Source organism: Anolis carolinensis, chromosome 1, assembly GCF_035594765.1.
Source record: "Anolis carolinensis isolate JA03-04 chromosome 1, rAnoCar3.1.pri, whole genome shotgun sequence".
Classification (NCBI taxonomy): Eukaryota; Metazoa; Chordata; class Lepidosauria; order Squamata; family Dactyloidae; genus Anolis; species Anolis carolinensis.
In genome coordinates, this window is record NC_085841.1 from 54,483,198 (window position 1) to 54,504,179 (window position 20,982).

Consider the following 20,982-nt stretch of genomic DNA (forward strand, 5'->3'; position numbering starts at 1 on the left):
TCTTTCATATATACACATCCACTGCAGGAGAAGATCCTTAAGTAGTACATGTATCTGTGTAGCTATAATATGTAGTTTTAAAGTTTCTTCCCCCACCCCTTTTATTGAGGTTTGCAAAGCAATCTTAACATTTCATTTTTATATACACATTTTAATCTTTTCATTAATTTGTTACTACATTTATATAATATAGCATTGTTACTTTATAGTGTCTTTTTAAAGTTTATAAGCAACTTTGTAATGGTTACTGTACTTTCATAGCATCCCCAAAACACAAACATTCATTCATTTTTATCTATAAAAGTATATTGTCTTACCCCATCAGACCCCTTATCCTTTCTCTCCCTACTTCTTTAAAGTGAGGATTTTCCCCTTATGCTTGATACACATGATTTTTTTTTTCTGAATCATGAGCAACTTGAGTCGTTTCTGGAGTGAGAGAATTGGCCATCTGCAAGGACGATGCCCAGGGGACGCCCATATGTTTTGATGTTTTTACCATCCTTGTGGGAGGCTTCTCTCATCCGAGCTCTCCCCAGGTGGGATTCAAACCTGGCAGCCTTCAGGTCAGCAACCCAACCTTCAAGTCACGAGGCTTTAATCCACTACGCCACCGAGGGAAATTAGTCTCACACTAACAAAACAGATAAAGCAAGAACATAGTGAAAACATATAGCATTATTGCATAGCCTCAGAAAAAACAAACGTATTTCTCTTGAAGGCAATGCAATGAGAAATCAAATATGAATAGTTGTATAGGAACTAAGTTAACTTTTTAAGGAAGTGAATTAAGGATACTGTAACAGCAAAAACCCAGAAACAGTAACAATGCAAGATATGAAGTTGAATCATAAGGGAGAGGCTGGCTTCAAACCAGAAGAATGCAGAATCAGGGGAGCGCTGGCAGTTCAAAGAAATTAAGAGCACATAAGATTGGGCAAAAGAGGCGATAATGGAGAATAACACTTTAAAGGATGCCAAAAAAGGGAAGATGAGCCATTACAGGAAACGCTGTGGGAGACATTAGTACAGATAACACAAAATTGGGATTGCAATAAAAAATGGAAGGGGAATCTGGGAGGGATGAATAATGTAAAAAGCAGCAGTAATGTTTTAAGAAAACAAAGAATACTTGTGATCTTACTTAGTTGAAATCATCTCTCATTCAGAACTGGGACAGTGGAATGGAAAATATTCAGATATGACTTTTTAAAGGACTCTCATCTTGAAATATTATAAAGAATTGCTGTTAAAGCAAAACTCTCCACTATACTGTATGACATACAATATGGAAAAACCTAGCATCAGGCATGATTAGGTTTGAACTGAATTTAGTAAAGGATGGGACAATCTAACATTTAACTACATGTTGGCCTTATATATAAGCCAAAGGTAGGTTTTGACACCAAAATTACAGATTCTCATATGACCTGTGGGTAAATTGATAGTAATGTCACAGATAGGGGAAAGCACAAACCCACCTCAGGGGCCCATCCAGCCTTGAATGCCAGCACCATTTCCCCAGTCAGACATTCAAAAAGTCCAGAACCAGTGGCACAGCAGAGAGAGAAGACGTTATTGTTTCTTTTAGGTTCTCCCATAACAAAATAACCTCTTTACTTTTACCACTCTATTCAAGAATATGATTCCTTTTATATATACTGTATAAGGGTTCGTGTACAGTATTCATATTGACCCATGGATAAGCTGACCCAGATTTTTGGAGTTGGTTTTTGGATTTAAAATTCTAGACTTATATGTGAATACCTACATAGGGTGGTTTTCACAAATGACCAAGCAAGAGCACAAAGTGGGGAGGATCACACGTTAGTTGGAAAAGCACTAGTTTTATATGTGTAGAATGTTCCAGGTTCAATCCCTGGCATCTAAAAGGTAAGCTGTCTGAAAGCCTGTAGGGAAACTGAGACATATATCATAGGTCTAAATTTCCATGAGACAATCTTCATGTACTACAAAGCGATATTCACTCCATATTTAAAAACCTGTATTTTGGCTCTTCACATTCATTCTAGAAGTTGGAAGGCATGAAGATGAGATCTCAAGAGAGCATAATACCCAAGGAAGCAAAAATAATAGTAAATGGAAGAATGAAAAGTGGATAAATGTCAGTAGTACAGGCAAATGGCTTAATTATTTATCAGATGGAAATGTGGAAATGAAGATCATGCAGGAAGAAAAACATTGCTAACACTGGTCCAAAAGTACAAAACAAACAGGTTGACAATAAAATACTTCAATTTATCTCCAATTCTGTCACCAGAATGTCTCCTTATGGTTGCTAAAACAACAATAGTTGTTGCCTTCACTATTTTTGGTGTTGATTTCAGAAAGGCATACTATTTGTTTCCAAGGGACATAAATCACCCTTCCAATCCCACCACATGACAGAAAAAGTGGGAGAACCTTGGAGAGAACCAAAACTGAAAGCAACTTACAATTCCCATTTCCATATATTTCAGTGGACTGCAGCAAATCATAGGGGTTCAAAGAATCTTTATTACAGTATGCAAATTCCTGTACAGCTCCCATTTATAAAGCATTCAACTACATTCTTCTCCAAACTAACATTTTCCATATGCATTTCAATACAATGTATTCCAAAAAAATACTTCAATGAAGCAAAACATTATGTTAGAATTTACTCACATTATTTCTTTTTTAACACTATCACTGCAGTACCCCTGCTACTCCATAATTAGACAATTAATACAGCTAATGATCTAACAAAATAAAACATAAACTTCACTCAATAACTGGTGTTAACCAAGATAAATAGTTTATCATTACTATGGACTCTGGATCTGTGGGGTCTGAATCCACAGTTTCTACCACAGCATCTTTCTATACTTAAAATTGTGGCAACATCAATGTGGACACTCTGAAGTATCCATGTGCGCGTCACCATTTAGTAATGTGGAATACGATCATCTGCTTTCTTTTTGGCATCTGTCATCAAGCTAAGAACCAAACCTCCATGGATCTGCAGGTCCCACTGTATTAACTCTAAAGAATATTTATTACAGATAGCCAGCAATCTTTATAAGAATAAATTTATAAAAAACAGAACCAAAACACAGGTGTTACCGAACTAATGAGGAAAAGGAATCAATGGCACTCTCCACACATTATCCATCTAACAGCCACAGGTAAAAAAAAAAAAGAGCAGAGTTGTATTGCTGGCCTTTCCTCTTACATCTGAACACAAAGCAGTCATGTATGAACAGCTGCCTAGATTTATTCCTTCTAATGCCTAGTTTAAATATATGAATTTGGAAGTAAGGGCCAGAGACACCTCTGTAAGTGTCCTTTAGGTGACTAATGCACAAAAGATGGATAGTATAGCCTGGTAGATTCAACTTGGATCAACTATGGTATGTTCAGTTTCCATTGTTGCAAAGCCCACTCATGATCTCAGAGGTCACACGTTCTGCCTGATTCACAGGGTTCTTGTTAGGCTAAAACAAGGAAAATGTCAAATATCATACTTCTTGAAAAAAGGGGAGGGTATTAAAAAAGACAAATACAAACACAATCTAACATGATACATGTGGTAACAGGAGGTGCTTTTATGCCCTTCTTCCCCACTGTAGCTATTTTCAATGCAAAATATCATGGATAGGCTTTTAGGGCTTGGGAGGTACAAGAGAGAGAGAGAGCACTGTCCATTCCTACTATGTACTCAAATAAGTTGCTTCCATGAGCGAAATAACAAGAGTATTTGTAGCTCCATATTTGCAAACATTTTTCAAAGCATACATGCAGATAATTAATCACTAATGTGCCATAATGTTGATAGAGAAATCAATTCCACCGCAAAAACTTCTGCCACCTGTGAAATGGCACAGATCAGCAATCCTTTGGCATTATAGAATCCTAACACAGCAGGAAAATGCTTTAATGTAAGACTATTTGTACATAAAATATATACAATCTAATTTTAGGTCTTTGTTCTTAGACATATATATGTCTCCTGGCAAAAGATCAGATGCACTTATGAAATCTGCCTGTGATCTTGGAGATATACTGCCACCTGTGAACCAGCTGAAAGAGTCCTTATGGGAAGGGGGAGAATCCAACCAGAAATAAGGACCCCTCCTCATTTCCTGATTAGAAGGTTCTTTGCCTGCAGAGAACATGTGCTTTTTGTGCAGCTGCTGCTGACATAATCAGAGCTCTCATGCACATACAATGCACTAATATAATAATAATAAAAATTTATTTTTTATCGGCCCTCTGTCCCCATGGGGACTCACCAACTGGAGTAGACAAAACCATAATCTGACGTTATAACCATTATATTTTGCAACGCTCTGTATATTATGTACTTCTGAATTTAAAGCTGGTGTCAATTCAAGCAAAGACACAAATTAAAAAGCCCAATCCAAGAAAAACTTATTATGAAAGAAATTAATTCAATAAGAAAATTTGATAAAGCATTAGAATATTTTAACACCTATTCAGTCAATTTAGGGAATGAGTGATGCCTTACCAAACTCTCAACGCCTCCTACAATTTTCTAATGTTAATGACACTCATTTAAATCAGTATCTCACAGTGCACTGCCTTTTCCCATACAATCTGCCCCACACACTGAGGTCCTCTAGGGGGCGTCTACTCTAGTCTGCCAGAACTCAATTGGCGACAGTCACCCAGGGGACCTATTCACTGGCCGCCTCAAGAATGTGGAATGACCTGCTAGTTAGCTAGCTCAGCTGTTGGAATTTAAGACACAATTGTAGACCTATCTCTTCCAGCAGGCCTACCCAGTCAGTTTTAATCATGAATTTTAAACTCATGTATTGTATGTTAATCTATTTTATAGAAATACATTTTAATATGTGTGTTTTATAGAAATACATTTTAATATGTGCATTTTGTAGAATGTTCACAATGATTATGTGTTTTAAACTATGTTGTAATCCGCCTGAAGCCACAAGGGTAGGCAGGTAAGAAATAAAATTATTATTATTATTATCATCATTATCATCAACTTATCTGCTTTCCAACTGAAATTCCAAATGCATTCTCCTGCACTGTGCATGTCTTGTGGCTATGGCACTGTGTTTTCCATGCAGTGTGAGAACTAACAGATCTGGACTAAACAGAACATTGCTAGAAGACACTCACCGCTATTTTGTACTTTTATTCTGTACTAGCTTGGGGACCCGGCGGTGCCTGGGTCATTTGAGAAACTTCTGTGCCAAGTTTAGTCCAGATTCGAAGTTTTCTGGGTTCAGTGCTGTCTGTATAAGGGTGATCTACAACTCCCAGAACCAAATGCAGCTGAACTATAACTCCCTTTCCCCCCAACTTGTGCAATACATTGTATTGGTTATGGGGGCTTTTCCCGCAACTTGTCCAATACGTTGTATTGGTTATGGGGGCTCTGTGTGGCAAGTTTGGTCCTGGTCCATCATCGGTGGGGTTCATTAATTGCAGGTGAACTATAAATCCTAGTACCTACTACTTCCAAATGTCCAGCCCAATTCCCCTCCAAACCCACCAGTCTTCAAATCTGGGCATATCAGGTATGCATGGCAAATTTGGCCCAGAGCTATCATTGTTTGGGTTCATAGCGTTCTGGGTGTAGGTGAAGTACAACTGCTATAAATTCCCCAGTAGGAGTCACAATGGTCTGACTTGATGTAGGGTAAACTACAACTTTAATCTCCCAAACTCATCCAGTAAGTTTAGTTGCAGCTCAATTTTGATATTTGTTATACAGACAGATTGGAAAGGGAAGGGGAGTAGGCAGGGTCATGCAAATTCCACAGCAATGGAGAACCTTGGGATGCCTGCCTGTGGTGGAAGAAAAAGCAAAATGTAGGATGAAATGGTCCCCAAATGAAAACCTTCCTTGGGTGGTGGTTTGTAGTGTTTGGGGAGGACATTGGCAGAGGTTGGGCTACATGTTCAAGGTGCTCGCTGTAACCGCAATGTCAGTGCAAAGGAGTGACTTGCTAGCTTTTCAGGAGTGGGAAGTGTAGCCTGTTTGTGGAGGCCGGAGGTTGTCTGTGTGAGCAGACACCTGTGCCACATACACACATACGGGTTTTAACTTTTATTATGGATTTAGATTAGATAGATTAGATTTAGATTAGATTAGATTTAGATTAGATTTTGGTCAGTTTTTGATATGTTAATTCACTTTTACACACTACTGCCCCCCCGGCCAACAGGCAGTATAACTGAGGGAGCAACCATGTGGCCATCGGATGGGTCAGTGACCAGGTCCATATGAACCAGAAAGTGCCTCTATAATGTTTCACAGTTTCTTTTTGGAGAAGTGAAAAGTGAAAAAAGTGGAATCCAGAAAGCTTCAATGGTATATCATCCTGAGCTCCAAACAACTAGAGAACTAGGAAAAGATGTGATTCAGATACAAGAAAATTCTACACTGCTTCCAATAAACTAGGTAAATAAAGGTTAATTCCAGAAGTTCTTGATGTCTTGAAAAAGTTTTTATAACTTTATTCTTCCTCCCCAACCACTGTCAGCTAAAATCTAGCCTAGAGCAGCTGCTGATGGAGGCTTTACTTTGAATCTTCCTCTAAAGTGGCCGAAGTAACAAGAACAACTCTTCTTGAACATTGAATTGAAAGAATAATATGGAATTGCAGCAAGCCCATCATAACAAAACATGATATTTTTAGGAATAGAAATGGTGTCATAGAACAGAGGCCTTGGACTCTGACCCTAACCATGTGTAATTCTGTCCTGGAAGTTAACACCCACTTAGCTGCTTGGTGCTTTTTAAGTTACTATAACAGCAACCCACCATTTTCAACAAAAGTAAGATAGTGTCCTACAATATAATGAATGAAACACAGTTTTAGTACATTGTATAAGTACACTAACTCAAGGAGAAGCCAATCTCTGGGTGTTTAATTAACCTCCTTAATGGTACCCCATCAATGGCCACCAGTTACCAAATAAGTATTTCACAAACACATGAAATAGCTCTAAAAGAAAAAAAGAAAAAAAGAACCTCTAGCACAAATACTAGGATTTGTCCTCAACAAAAATTAAACATGCTGTCCAAATATGGAAATGAACAACAAAATGCTTATGCAAGCTGCCAAACTGGCAAAAAAGAAACTATTATCTGTCAAAAGTGTGATGTGCCAAAAAAAGGAATGAACAGTTTTTCTTACAATCCAATATCACTTAAAACCCTTTTACAATCCCCAATGAAAAAATTAAGATAATTAAATTCCAGATACAAGAAGGCTGCAGATAATGGAAACCATTCAGAAAATGCAAAATAACATAAAACTAAGTCACATTATCCATCTATCATTTTGGTTTTATTTCTTTTGTTCCCTCATATTTTTAAAAGCTGGATAATGTATTGTTAATATGAATGAAACTACTATGCTTACATATCTGAGATCATGTCTCAAGGCCTCAAGACCTACTAGCAAGCACTCTAACTCAATGCAAAAGCCCTATCTTGGTAAGCAAGATTCTTATAACAAAACATGCTCAACTTTACCACCTTCCCTGCAACAACTAGGAAATGTCAGTTTTTGCAGAAAGGACACCTAAGTCTTCTTGTGTCAGTATGTAAGCTGACACAAGAAGACATCCATCCCTGATTAATGCGTAGCATTAGGAAACATAGTGCATGGTAATATACTGTTATCCATATCTTATCCAAAAAGTCTATGTATTTATGTGCCTTAATGTCACCTGTCAGCAAATGGTGATGCCATGGATTTCATAGGGTTTTCTTAGATAGGGAATAGTCAGAAGTATTTTTGTGTCAGTTGCTTCACCTGAAATATAGCCTACAGAAATTAGTATTAATTGATGGTCTCATGTCCAGGTGCTAACCTGAGCTAGCCATGTTTAGCTTCCAAGATCAGACAGCAACTGGTGCTCTTAAGACATTTAGACCTCCAAGAAAGCTCATACATCATGAATACCTAAGTGCCAAGTTCAGATGTGGAAAACACATTTACCCATTTGGCCATAATGCTTTCTGTGTAGCTTTTGGCAAGTCACCACAGCCCTCCTGAGTTACGTTTGTCCCTTAAAACTGTATCTAGGTAGTAAATCTTAGGTTCATGAACCTCTTTTCTGCTCCTACCATCATGGAAAGAATTCAGGACCTCAAGATGCAAATTTGTTTCACTGCAAATTGAAGAAAGGGATTGAGCATGAGAGTTCTGATACCTAACATACTCCTAACCATTCTGCAAATAGAATTTCAGAAAGTAGAGAACATATCACAAATCCTTCTGTCTCAAATGAACCTACCACCCAGGACTGCTCTAATGCTAAAGCCGCAGCACTCATGGCTGCCCCAGGAAGATGCGGAGGAGGGGGCGGTGGAGGGGGAAGCAGACGCAGCAGCAGAGGCAGCCATGAGCGCGGCGGTGGCGGCTTCCTCCCATGCCTCCTCGCAGCTCCGGGCCCTCTTCCGCATGGAGACCACTCCGCCGCCTACCGTCTCAGAGCAGCTGGTGGGAGCCTCCAAGCTCCTCAAAGATGAGCAAGCAAGGCATATGGATAAGAAAACTTGCATTAAAAATATGTTGTCGAAGGCTTTCATGGCTGGGATCACAGGGTTCCTTCCACAACAACCCTTCCATTAAAACTTCCTTTGGAGCTTAACTCCCTCGAGGCACCTTCCTACGGCCTGTTTCAAAAGTTCCTCAAAGGGCTCCTCTACAGTTTGGCCATCCTCTCTGCACCCCCTGGAGGGGCTCTTCCATGCTCCTCCATGCATGGTGTGCCAAGACCCTGGCTTGGATAATAGGGCCTCCCTATTATCCAACTGTTTCAGTTATCTGACATTGGGCCCGCCCCTTTATGTTGGATAACCAGAACTCTACTGTATAAGTGAGATAACCATACCAAAAAGATGGAAAAGTTGAGATGTTCATTTTCCCCCAAAATATGATTGCTGACAGATGCTGAAGCTCAGCTTTCCCCCAAGCAATTCCATAAATGATAAAACCAAGCACTGTAACATGGAGCTGAACATCTTATCCCCCTTACCTAGGAATAAGCCAGTGAGCTTAGTGGGACTTGAACAGAAGTGTGGGGTTTATTAATCCCCACTCAGACATTTCTGGTTCACAAAAGCCTTATTCAGTGTTTGCGATGTGAGTGAAGGAACTTGTAACAATGGAGAGAAACATAGTGTTTCTTCGTATCCTCGAGTTTGCTGCAGATAAACTTTAGCAGCAGATCCCCACTGCAGAAGTTCATCCTAAACAACCAGAATACAACAAGGATAGCCTTTCTTCATTTTGTCCATGCTGAAGGGAATGATGCATAAGGCTATTTATATATAAACAACACTAAATCCAATAACATTTTATATTGTACTGTACCTTTTGATAAACTACAGAGCACACCAAATCTTTGACAGCAGAAAGGGAGAGCTCTTGAGCATCAATGGTAACCGTCTCACGGGTGAGACCAATCTGCAGCAAGAAGGACATTCCATGTACAGAGCCCCTGGAGTTGGTGAGACTTTGCGTGCTGAAGCTGCCATTGGACAACCTTCCTGAGAGTCCAGATTGTGGACTTGAAGATAAAGAAGGGGCTGGTGGAGCAGCTGCATGAGACACAGATGGTGAAAACTTTGGTAAAGATGGAGGAGATGATTCGTTCGATGACATCTGACTTGATTTAAATCTGTCAAGGCCTGTCCAATAGTCAAGAAAATCCCTTGATCCTGCAATGTAGTAGGAGCAATTTCACACTTCTCTTTTATGGTTTATGGAAATGTCCTCTCATCTAAGTTATCTTTGTTTTCCTTTTCATTCTGTGCATGTTGATGTTTAAGATTATTTTGGCTAGAAGTTATTTTAATAGAAGGTCCTCTTTGCAATTTCACGTCAGCTGATAAAAAATGATTTGCCTTTAGCACCACATCCAGATGTTGGGAGAGGCTTACATCATTATGAAATTGTTCTCTTCAGAAACAGACATAGACATTGTTATTTCGCACAGGCTCCTCATTTCACTGCTCTTGAGACAACCTTAGAATACATTCAGGGGAGGAAACCTATCAAATGTCACACTTAGAGAAATACTGCATACAAGTCAACAGTATGCACACAGTTACAAGTTATGCCAGTTTCAAAAAAAGGGATGGAAAATATCCTGGTTCACAAGTCACGTTTTGGATGAATGTACTTTATTTGCAGATGTTCCTGTTCCATTTAATGCAGATGAAAAAATACAGTTACCCTCAACAATCTCTGTGGTTTCATATTTGGAAGATGTTCATCTTACAAAAAGAAGGAACAAAATGTTTATGAATACAAGTGCAGTAAACAGAAGCGCTGGATTCACAGTGGTAATCCTCTGCATTTTGAACTGTTATGTTTTGCCTAGTGGAAGGAAAAAAAACACATTATTTTCATATACTGTCCCAGGAATGTTATATAACACTACAGTCTCATTTAAAGCTAAACTGATACCAGATTCGCAATACTCATGTCACAATCTATTTCTCTTTTCATTTTGAATCACTGAGGGAGAAATTATAGCCAGGAGTACCCTGTTTCCCCAAAAATAAGACATCCCCAAAAAATAAGACCTAGTAGAAGTTTTGCTGAATTGCTAAATATAAGGCCTCCCCCGAAAGTAAGACCTAGCGAAGTTTTTGTTTGGAAGCATGCCCAGCGCCTGCCAAACAGAACACCAGAGTATGCAGGATTGGTAAATGCACATACCAGTTGTACATGGAAATAATGGTAGTAACAAGAAATTCTTGATAGGATTCACAGTTTGTCTGGTTATGCTAGTTTGTGATGACAACTACTGTACAGTATATAATAAATGTTTATTTTTTTGTCCAACAATAAATGTGAATTCTTCTTCATAGAAAAATAAGACATCCCCAAAAAATAAGACCTAGCACATATTTGGGAGCAAAAATTAATATAAGACACTGTATTATTTTCGGGGAAACACGGTACCTGTTTTGTATGTCTAAAGACTCTGGTTCAATCTCTGGGTTCTCCAAGATAACATGAAGTACCAGGTAATATGAAACACCCTTTTCTATATAAGGAGCTGTTGGTAGAAAGTGTATGCAGAAACAATAAATGTCAGTTGTATTATGCAGGTATTTCAATATATTGCAGAGATATGGAGAATGTTAATATTGTTCAGCAAAAGATTGGAATAAATTGATCAATCCAAGCAAAAATAAAAGAATCTCTAAGAACTAAAATATGTTCAAAATTTTAATATTATGTGAGCATCCATTGACAAACATACACACATACAAAAATCTATCCAGATTCTAATTTTAACAGATGTGCTCCAAAATTATATAGCGATAGTTTTATTTCCCTACTGAAAATATCAAGTGAAAACATTTTTCAGTAGCTACATATTTCACATTCTCTGCCATTTTTAGAATTTCTCAATCATACATTTGCACCTATACACATGACTTTCCAGTGATTCCAAACTCATTATATTTCAGTGAATCAAGAATTTAGTTCTGCCACAATGTTCTGCCTTCGAGCAGCCTGTCAATTTCCAGTGATCCCATAGATTTCGTGGCTTTTTCATAAGCAAGGAATATTCAGAGGTGAATTTGTCAGTTCCTTCATCTGAAATATAGTACCTCGTAGTCGCTGTCAGTCTCCCATCCAACCACTAACCAAAACTGATTCTGCTTAGCTTCCAAGATTAAATGGGAGCTGGTGCCTTCAAGATTTTTAGGTCTCAATACACTATTTATAATATGATCCCTCCTCTACCAATATACGCACCCCTTCCTTTTTGCTATCTAGATATGGCATCAAGATGGAAAGACACTGACATATGTTAGTATGTGTCATGAACTGGAACAGCAATGGAAATTCATATTTATATAATGCTTCCATAATCTGTCTATGTATGGCTTATGCCACACTGCCTAAACAATCCACTAGCAATTTCTATTTGATCATTAAGTTCCTACAGTGATTACTAACCAGAGGGGCCAAAACGAATTTTAAGCATCCCTACTTTACTCTTTTATTTTTATTTTTTTGGTCCCTTCATCCAACAGAAAGCATTTCCAGAATTTTTGAAGAATCACTTGAAAGGATACAACCTACTGTACAGTTTTGTGCCATTAAGAAGAAAATATGTTTGCATGTGGTTCCCTCTAAGACAACGTATCACTTTTCAATTATTTCAATATTTTGTTTCCAGAAGTTTTGGGTAACTTACTGTACCACAAATTTCACCATTGCCTAAAATGAGCATTTTACATTTGTTTTTAAGAACTAAATATCATTCTACCATGCAAACATATCAAATGAACCTTCATTAGCAGAATTATGAGCTGAAATTCAAAAATGATTGCCTTATAGTTTATAAAACTAGGCAATTCATAACTTTCCAGACCTACTTGGACTGCAACTCATTACAAAGGAAGATGAAGAATTATAGTCCATATGGGTGATGGGAGTTGAAGTCCAGCAAGTTTCATGCCCTTGTTGTAGAGGAACAGAACCAAAAAACGTGGTTATGGGACCAGGCATTTGAGCATGAGTAGCAGCAAAAATGAGATAAGAATATATGACCTACTGACAGACCCCACATGAACATGGAAAGCGCCTTAAATGTATATTTAAATGTATAATTATGTATATTTTAATGGCTATTCTTAATTTTATTGTAATTTTTAATCTTGATGGATTTTTAAATTTGATGAAAACTGTTTTTAATGTGTATGGTTATACTGTAAGCCGCCCTGAGTCCCCTGATGGGTGAGAAGGGCGGGGTAGAAGTGATGTAATAAAATAAAATAAATAAATAAATTTCATAAAAAAATTTAAAGACTGCACAGTGAGCTTAGTCTTTTCAAAAGAGACATTTTATAACGGAATTTGATAACAATACACATTATTCAACGCCTAACTGTAGAGGCTGCGTAAACACAAAGGATGGGATTGAACTCCCATCACTTGCTCAATATAATGTATTTCTACTTGCACTGGAAGAAGAAACAAATAATTTCTTCAAATAGTTAGTGCTTTTGACTTCTGAAATGCTGACCCAGAATAACTTCAATCTTGGAACAAATCTTTGGAATATGTAAGATGATCAAAGGCAAAAACCCTATAAAAAACCTTGCCAAGAAGACCTCTGACAGCTTCACCGTATAGTCACTAAAAGTCAGAAATGACATGAAGGCAGACAACAATGATAACAGCAACAACAACATTGAAGCACATTGAAATATAAGCAAATAGAATTTCTACTCATATATACTGGATATAATTTACCTTTATACTTTTTAGTGCAAAACCAAAGTTGCAATCCTATACATATTTCTTGAGTAGTAAATCCTACTTAAATCAGAACAATTTACATTTTAATAACTTCCGTATAGTTGTGAGGTAGGGTAACTGAACATTCTTTTTACAGAGGTGTACATATCTGATCTATAACAAAGGAATTTATTTAAACTTCCATTCAGTTACTTCAAATAAAACAGAACCTTATAATCTATGACATGAAAATAAATACTAGAAGGTAAAAAAATAAAGCAAATTCTAATAACTGATGTAATGGTTACCATTTAGTTACCATAGGTTGTCTCCAAATTTAATCATGGAAGAGAACTACTGAAATCAAGACATGAAAGTCCTAAGTCCAACTAATTTTAATTAGTCTTTTATATGTCTGGACAGAGCAAAGTACTAAAACAAAATTATCTTCATTGGTTAAATAACAAAGTTAAAAAACTTAAACAATGCCAGAGATCAGACATATAGATTTACCGAAATTTTCACCTCATCAATATACAGCCCAGCTTTGCTCCAATGTGTACATGGCTCTCAGGTCACTCGATGGTTTGCATGGATCAGTAAAATTCAAGCCTGGATCTTCAAAGTCCCTGTACATTATAATTAGTACATCACATCAACACGTGACTTTTCAAAGCTCCTAAAACATAATATATTTCTTAGCAAAAAGTAATGTAACTAGAGTAACTCCTAGAGGAAATTATTTCTCTAAGTTTTTGTTCAAACTCCAGTAAATCCAAAACAAAGGGGAAATAACATTTCCCTTTACAGTTTCACCTTCCTTGCAATAGTTCAACATGATGCTACAACAAAGAACTAAAACATGCCAGGCTCTACACAAAAACTACATCTGAAACAAATAGAATATAAAAGAAAAAAGGCACATGATCGTAACAAAAAGAAAGAAATAGAATTTGGGAAGAGGCATTCTCAGCTGAATAAAATGTAAAGATCAGACAGGAGAAGAATCTGCAAGAATCTAAATGATAGAATATTAGATCATTGGTGGTTCTATATATAGTAAATTTAGAGAAAGTGGGATATAACTCAACATAAATTTTGTTATAAAGGCACTGCTGATATTTAGCTATCATTACCACTTCACATATAAAAGGCTATCACAAAAGATATCTGAATAGACAGAGAACTCTAGAACACAATGCATCATTTAAAGTAACTATGGTTTTGATTATTTTAGCTTCAATTATTTTTTCCAGAAATCCAAATCTAAGATTCAAAAAATAGTATAAAATTATACTAGAAAAGATAAGACAATCTGGCCAAGATAAATTGTCAGAAACCGGGTCAAGAATCCACACTACAAAGTTTGCACGCCTCTTTCCAAAATGTACTCTTTCTTACCTAATGAAATTTTCAGTACTGGACTGAACCTTATTTCCAAATTCTTCATATGTTGAATGTGAAAAGAATCACACTGATCAGATCAGATATTCAACTTAGAAATTGCTCTCTTCCACTTTCCAACAGCACCCAGACCTGACTCATTCAAGACTACAGGCATTTCAACTCCCAGGTTTTGCAACCATTTCTAGTAACTCCTCCTTCAAAAGACAGATAAACAGCTACATTGGAATGAATCTATTTCAAAGTCAGAAGCCATCAAAAGCCTTATGTCGCACCTCAGGTTAGCTTCACCTTGCTAAAGACACCAAGCCACACACAGGAAGTAGCCTTTTGTAGTTTATTTAGGAAATAGGCAAAGGAAAGTTCATAAAAGGGCAAAAGATCAGTTCCAAAAGATAGATACAAAACCAAGGTTGTAAGCAATAAGTCCATAGGAACATAAAGCATAGAACAAGGTCCTTTTCATGGAAGCCAAAAGTCCCAGCAAACAGAATATATCCACGAGATATTACAGGAAGGCAAATTTGGCACAGGAAAGCAGTCTTGTTTCTAGATCAAGCGATGGAGTTGCATTGACAAAGAGCTCTCTGCGAGCAGACTGTTTTAAAAGCATGACATAAAGGTGTTCCGTTGCCCTTTGAACTCTTGTTTATTGGCTATGCGAAGGCTTCTCCGCAACCCTCTAAATTCTAGTCTTGTAGCCCGATCGAGATCCCCATATTCAAGGCCAGAGCTCATTATCAGTTGGCAAAGCGGTATCCTCCCTTTCCACTCCCTGCACCTGAAATTCCTCGTTAGAAACAACATCATGATTTATTCCCATGGGAACAACTCCCTGCTCTTCATTTCCCATAGCTAGAACGCTCCTATAATTCCCAGCATCAGAGTCATCCTTGAATTCATCTTGAATCCCATCATTATGCACATATAACCCAGAATCTTCATCAGAGTAATGCAAAGGCACATCAGAATCACACAAAGGCAAAGGCTGAGCCACGACACCTTACATAATCAGTATTGTTCAAATCCTTATCTATTTCACTACCTCATTGGGGAAGTTTCATCCACAGCTTCTCCTGTTCTGTCTGTACTGCTTTCAAGAAGCAGAAGCAGATTTCTATGCTTTCACTTTTCATATTCATGTTCTGCTGAACCAAATGGACCCCAATTTTCCTTCCAACCTTGGGGCATCAAGGATAAACAACACAACCAGCTGTAGTTGCATGATATCCCTTCCAAGGCTGCAAGGTGAGAAAGAGGGTTGGTGATTGTCTGGATGAGCCAAAGCAGTAAACTCACTGTCCCCTTCTGTGAAGAATGTTGAAGAGAGGTACTTCTTTTGTCATTGTGAGAACAAGGTACCCTCAACAAAAAAAGATGTAATAGAATGTCCTTGGCCAAAAACAAGAAAAATCTAGAAGAGTAGGAAATTAACAAGACTAGCCCTTAATTTGTTCAAATGTTTGGTTTATCTAGAATGTTCGCTTAATATTTAAACTTAAAAGCACAATAACATGCTATGTGGAAACACGTCTGATTTAGTTCTGCAGCAACTACAGAAAGAAATTGTTCAAGAAAGAGGTATCAATGAGTAAGGATATTGTGCAGTTGAACAGCACGCAACTTTATCTGCAAATAACCACAACATTGCAGCCTTAGCCTTAGGAAACTATTAAACTGCTGGTGAATGGCCATAATCTGTGAATGCCGAAGAGAAATTGTAAACAATTGAACATACATCGAACTTCAAGTAAAAGCTCAGAAATAAAGGTTTCAGCAACCTCATCCTCTCGGGCAAAGGATGGGAAGGATGAGGCAACTTGTAGTATTCTGCTACTCTCTCCACCAGAAGGTAGCATTGTCCCTATCCCATGTATGCTTCCCAAACTTTAGTACCCAAATATCATTGGCCTTTAGGTCCCAGAAGCATGGTCAATTATCATGGATACTGGGAAGTGTAGCCCAACAACATCTGTGGACTTAATGCCAGGAATTTGTGCCAGCCTCCCACAAAATCAAGCTCTCAGCATCACAACTAATAACAGGTTGTGGGCAACAACAACTTCAATTTAACTCATTTCCTTCATGTTGCATTCACAGATTATTCTTCCTCTGTTTTACATTCTCTACAGCTTTAAGCCTAACAGACAGATGAGGGTCTGCCACCAGGGGCAAACCAAGAATGGGCAACTTGGAAGTCCCTGAACAGACTCAGAAACGGAGTGGGCAGATCAAAAGACAACCTAGCAAAATGGCACTAACTAGAAGAATCCTCCACCTTGTGCGACTGTGGAGAAGAACAAACAACTCAGCATCTGTATGCTTGCCCAAAATGCACTGCCTCATGTACAGAGGAAGAATTGTTGAAAGCTACAGACAATGCGATTGCTGTTGCCCGTTTTTGGTCAAAAATTATTTAGCTGCTTGTGCTCCCTCTATTTTTATCAGTTTTATACTTATTAATGTAATGCTTTTGACATGAAATAAATAAGCTTAACAAACAACGATGCCTCAATACCTAGAATCGCCATAACCTTTTCTACTTTGCAACTTCAATGGTGTTTTAATGCAGACTAACAACTGTGTCATGGTCTTGCAAGGAAAATGCTTGGAACGAATTGAAGAAATCATCATCACAAGCATCCTCCATGAAACTGATCTTAGAAACACATCACACAAGCCAAAGATACCAATTATTTCCTGAGAGAGTTTATTTCCAATGAAATAAGCATTGCACAGCTTAGCTGAAAAAATCTGGCAAAGGGGCTGACCACAGTCCAGATGGCTTTTCATATCTACAGATTCACCTCAAAAGCTGGGAAACATTTTTGCCATTGCCAGCTCTCTTTCACTGAGTAATCAGTATGTGGAAGCCCTTATAAAATATAGTTCTTGTTTATAAATGGCCTTTTCCTCATTTTGTTTTTTATTGGCAAAATCCATAGTTTAGGATTAATTACACTATTAACTACTATTAATTACAGCAGGCTCCATACATAAATTCAGCGAATCCACTCTAGACCTCTAATAATGACCTGAATCCAATATGAGCATCAGTAGTACAGTGGGCTCTTGGTGTCAACCGTGGCTTGGTTCTAGGACTGCCCGACACCAAATCCATTGATATTTATCCCATAATAAAATGGTATCCCTTACACAAAATGGCAAAACCAAGCTTACTCTTTGAGTTTCATATTTTCAAGCTGTGGTTAGTTGAATCCTTGGATACAAAATCCATTGATATGGAGAGCTGACTGTAATAAGCTTTTTTAATGGATATATAGCAGGGGTTGAAGCTGCCATTGATTATGTTGTGAACCGCTTTGAGGGTGAGGAAAGTGTTATATAAATGCAATAAATAAATATATACAGAATGGGGGAAGCCAGACTTCATAGCAGTATGTGTGAAAAAGATCTTGGACTCCTCGTGAACAAATTAAACATGAGCTAACAATGCAATGTAGTGGCAAAAAAGCCAATGGGATTTTGACCTGCATAAATAGGAGTATAGCATCTAGATCCAGGGAAGTCATCTACGCCTCTAATCTGCCTTGGTCAGACCACACTAATATTATTTTGCAAAGATAAGATCCCACTAAAATAGAAAGAAACCGCACTCATAATACTGAAACAGAACTCCATATTATAATCTTCAGGGTGGAGAATGAAATCTAAGCATCAGATATAAAGCGAAGTAAATGTGAGTAAGAACAGTTCTGACCCAGCTTACCTGTCTGAACGGATCTCCCTCTATGAACCATCTTGGAGTTTAAGATCATCTGGGGAGGCCCTGCTCTCGGTCCCGTCTCCTTCGTAGGCATGACTGGCGGGGACGAGAGACAGGGCCTTCTCAGTTGTAGTCCCTTGGCTGTGGAATTTCCTTCCCCAGGGATATTAGATCAGTCCCCTCCCTCCTGACCTTCTGTAAGAGAGTGAAAACATGGCTTTGTGACCAAGCCTTTGGAGAACTTGTGCAAAAGATATGAAATTATGTGCAATTACTATTGGAATGGCCCTGTTTACAATTGTGGATAGTGTGGTTAATAATGGAGGTATTGATTTAAATTTTTAAATGTTTAATGGATTTTATAATTCTATTTTAAAATGTTTATTTTAATTGTACACTGTTTTTAAGGCATATATGTATGCCTTGAAAGGCTATATGTAAAGCCGCCTTAAGTCCCCTCCGGGGTTGAGAAAGGCGAGGTAGAAATAGTGTAAATAAATAAATACAGTAGAGTCTCACTTATCCAACATAAACGGGCTGGCAGAACGTTGGATAAGTGAAAATGTTAGATAATAAGGAGGGATTAAGGAAAAGCCTATTAAAGGTCAAATTACGTTATGATTTTACAAATTAGGCACCAAAGCCTCATGTTTTGCAACAAATCGACGAAAAAGCAGTTCAATAGACGGCAACATTATGTAGTAATTACTGTATTTACGAATTTAGCACCAAAACATTGCAATGTATTAAAAACATTTGACTACAAAAACATTGGCTATTACAAGGCAGACTTCGTTGGATAATACAGAACATTGGATGAGCGAAGGTTGGATAAGCGAGATTCTACTCTAAGAAGACTTTCATCTCTCTAATTCCTTATGCAGAGTTTTAATATGATACAATTCAGAATGCGGTGGAGTCTCCTTCCTGGAGGTTTTTAAGCAGAGCCTGGGCGCTTCTGCATGGATAGGCTGGCCCTGGCGGCCTCTTCCAGCTCCATGGAAGCGAACTTCCCAAGCCCTTCGGGACCCTTGAAGCCAGGGCGCCTTAGTTCCCTTTCCTGGGGGTCCCAACAGGTGGCCCACCTGAGGGAGGCCTGCGTCGGGGCAGAGCCTCCCCGCAGATGGAGCTGCCTTCGAGGGAGGGCGTGAAGGGCTCTCTCTCTCGTCCAGTCGGGCTCTTTTCTCTCCCACAGAGACTGGCTTTTGAGGGAAAGCGGCCCGGGGGGCGTCCTTTTCCCTGGGTTTCGGGACGGAGCGGCCTCAGATAAGCCCCACTTCTGGCTCCCCCTCAGCCTTCCCTGCTCCCCGGCCTTGGCGCTCTGTGAAGGGCGGTGGCGTTCCTGCCTCCTCCTCCTCCTCCTCCTGCGGGACTCAAGGAACTTTCCACGTTGCCCCGCGCTGCCATTTCCCCTCAGCTTCCCCGCCAGCCCCCGTCTCCCACCCGAGCCGCTTACTCAACTCACTCGCTCTCTCGCTCGCAGGTCTGAGAGGAACTCCGCGGGACGGACACACGCACCTCACGAGCGCCGCTCCCACTTGGAGCCGCGCGCGCACACACTCACTCACTCAGCTGGCCGGGATGGGGCAGGCGGGGGAGGGGGGGTGAGAGAGAGAGAGCAAGAGCTGGAGAGAGGCATGCTGGGAAGTGAAGTTCCCACTCCCGCCACATCCGCGGGGCTCCAACGGGAGCACGGACTACAACGTCCGGGGGGCCTTGGGGGGAGGCAGGGGCTGCGCAGGCGCAGTGGGCGCCGCGTAGAGTTTCCGTTACTTCTTGAGGTTCTGGACCTCTGGCGCGAGGGAGCCGAGATTGGGGAAAGCGGCGGGGGGAGAGAAGGAGGCTCCTTCCACACATTTTCTGCTTTGAACTGGAATGTACGGCAGTATGGACTCAGATATCCCAGGGCCCTTCCACGCGGCCATATAACCCAGAATATCAAGGCAGAAAACCCCTTTGGAAGGGTCCAAAGAGAAAAAAAGGAAGAAGAGGGTAGGGGAGAGAAAGAGAGCAAGAGATGGAGAAAGAAGGGAGAATGAGGCCCCTTCCAGACAGGCCCTATATCCCAGAATCTGATCCCAGGGTTTCTGCTTCAAACTGGATTATATGAGTCTGCACTGCCAGATAATCGGGTAAACAGAAAACCTGGGATCAGATCCTGGGATATAGCGCCTGTCTGGAAGGGCCCTGAGAAAAAGGAGAGAGAAATAAGAGAGAGGTGGGAGAGACCTCATGGCCATCCAATCCAACCCCCTGGCAAGAAAGGAAAATCGCATTCAAAGCACCCTCAACAGATGGCCATCCAGCCTCTGCTTAAAAGCCTCCAAAGAAGGAGCCTCCACCACACTCCAGGGCAGAGAGTTCCATTGCTGAGCAGCTCTCACATTTAGGAAGGAAGGAAGAAGACAGGGGAGAGAAAACGGGAGATAAAAGAAAGAATGCGAAAGAGGTGGGAAAAGATGATAGAAAAGCGAAAGGTGTTGGGTGGTAGAAAGGGGAAATAACAGAATGAGGTAGTAACTGGGTAGGAAAGACAATGCAGGGTTTTAATCTGCAATATTTACTGAGTTGCTTTGAGTTTTCGGGGCT

At 39.4% G+C, this 20,982-nt stretch overlaps 1 protein-coding gene across 13 annotated transcripts in view; it reads right to left on the bottom strand.

Annotated features, from left to right (window-relative positions):
* prkd3 (protein kinase D3) overlaps window positions 1–20,007 on the bottom strand; it is an 89,444-nt gene extending 69,437 nt beyond the window's left edge. For 2 of the 13 annotated variants that reach the window (XM_016990640.2, XM_016990633.2), the window contains exons 1-4: window positions 19,859–19,997; window positions 13,776–13,891; window positions 10,965–11,061; window positions 9,366–10,373 (exon numbers count right to left, since the gene is read on the bottom strand). In XM_016990640.2, coding sequence (XP_016846129.1) covers window positions 9,366–9,656 — 291 coding nt within the window. In that variant the 5' untranslated portion in view covers window positions 9,657–10,373; window positions 10,965–11,061; window positions 13,776–13,891; window positions 19,859–19,997. Of the gene's footprint in view, window positions 1–9,365; window positions 10,374–10,964; window positions 11,062–13,775; window positions 13,892–18,396; window positions 18,589–19,849 lie in introns of all 13 variants that reach the window. The other 11 variants (XM_062974571.1, XM_062974563.1, XM_062974573.1 and 8 more) reach the window with 11 other exon arrangements.
* Between the last annotated feature and the right edge of the window lie 975 nt (window positions 20,008–20,982).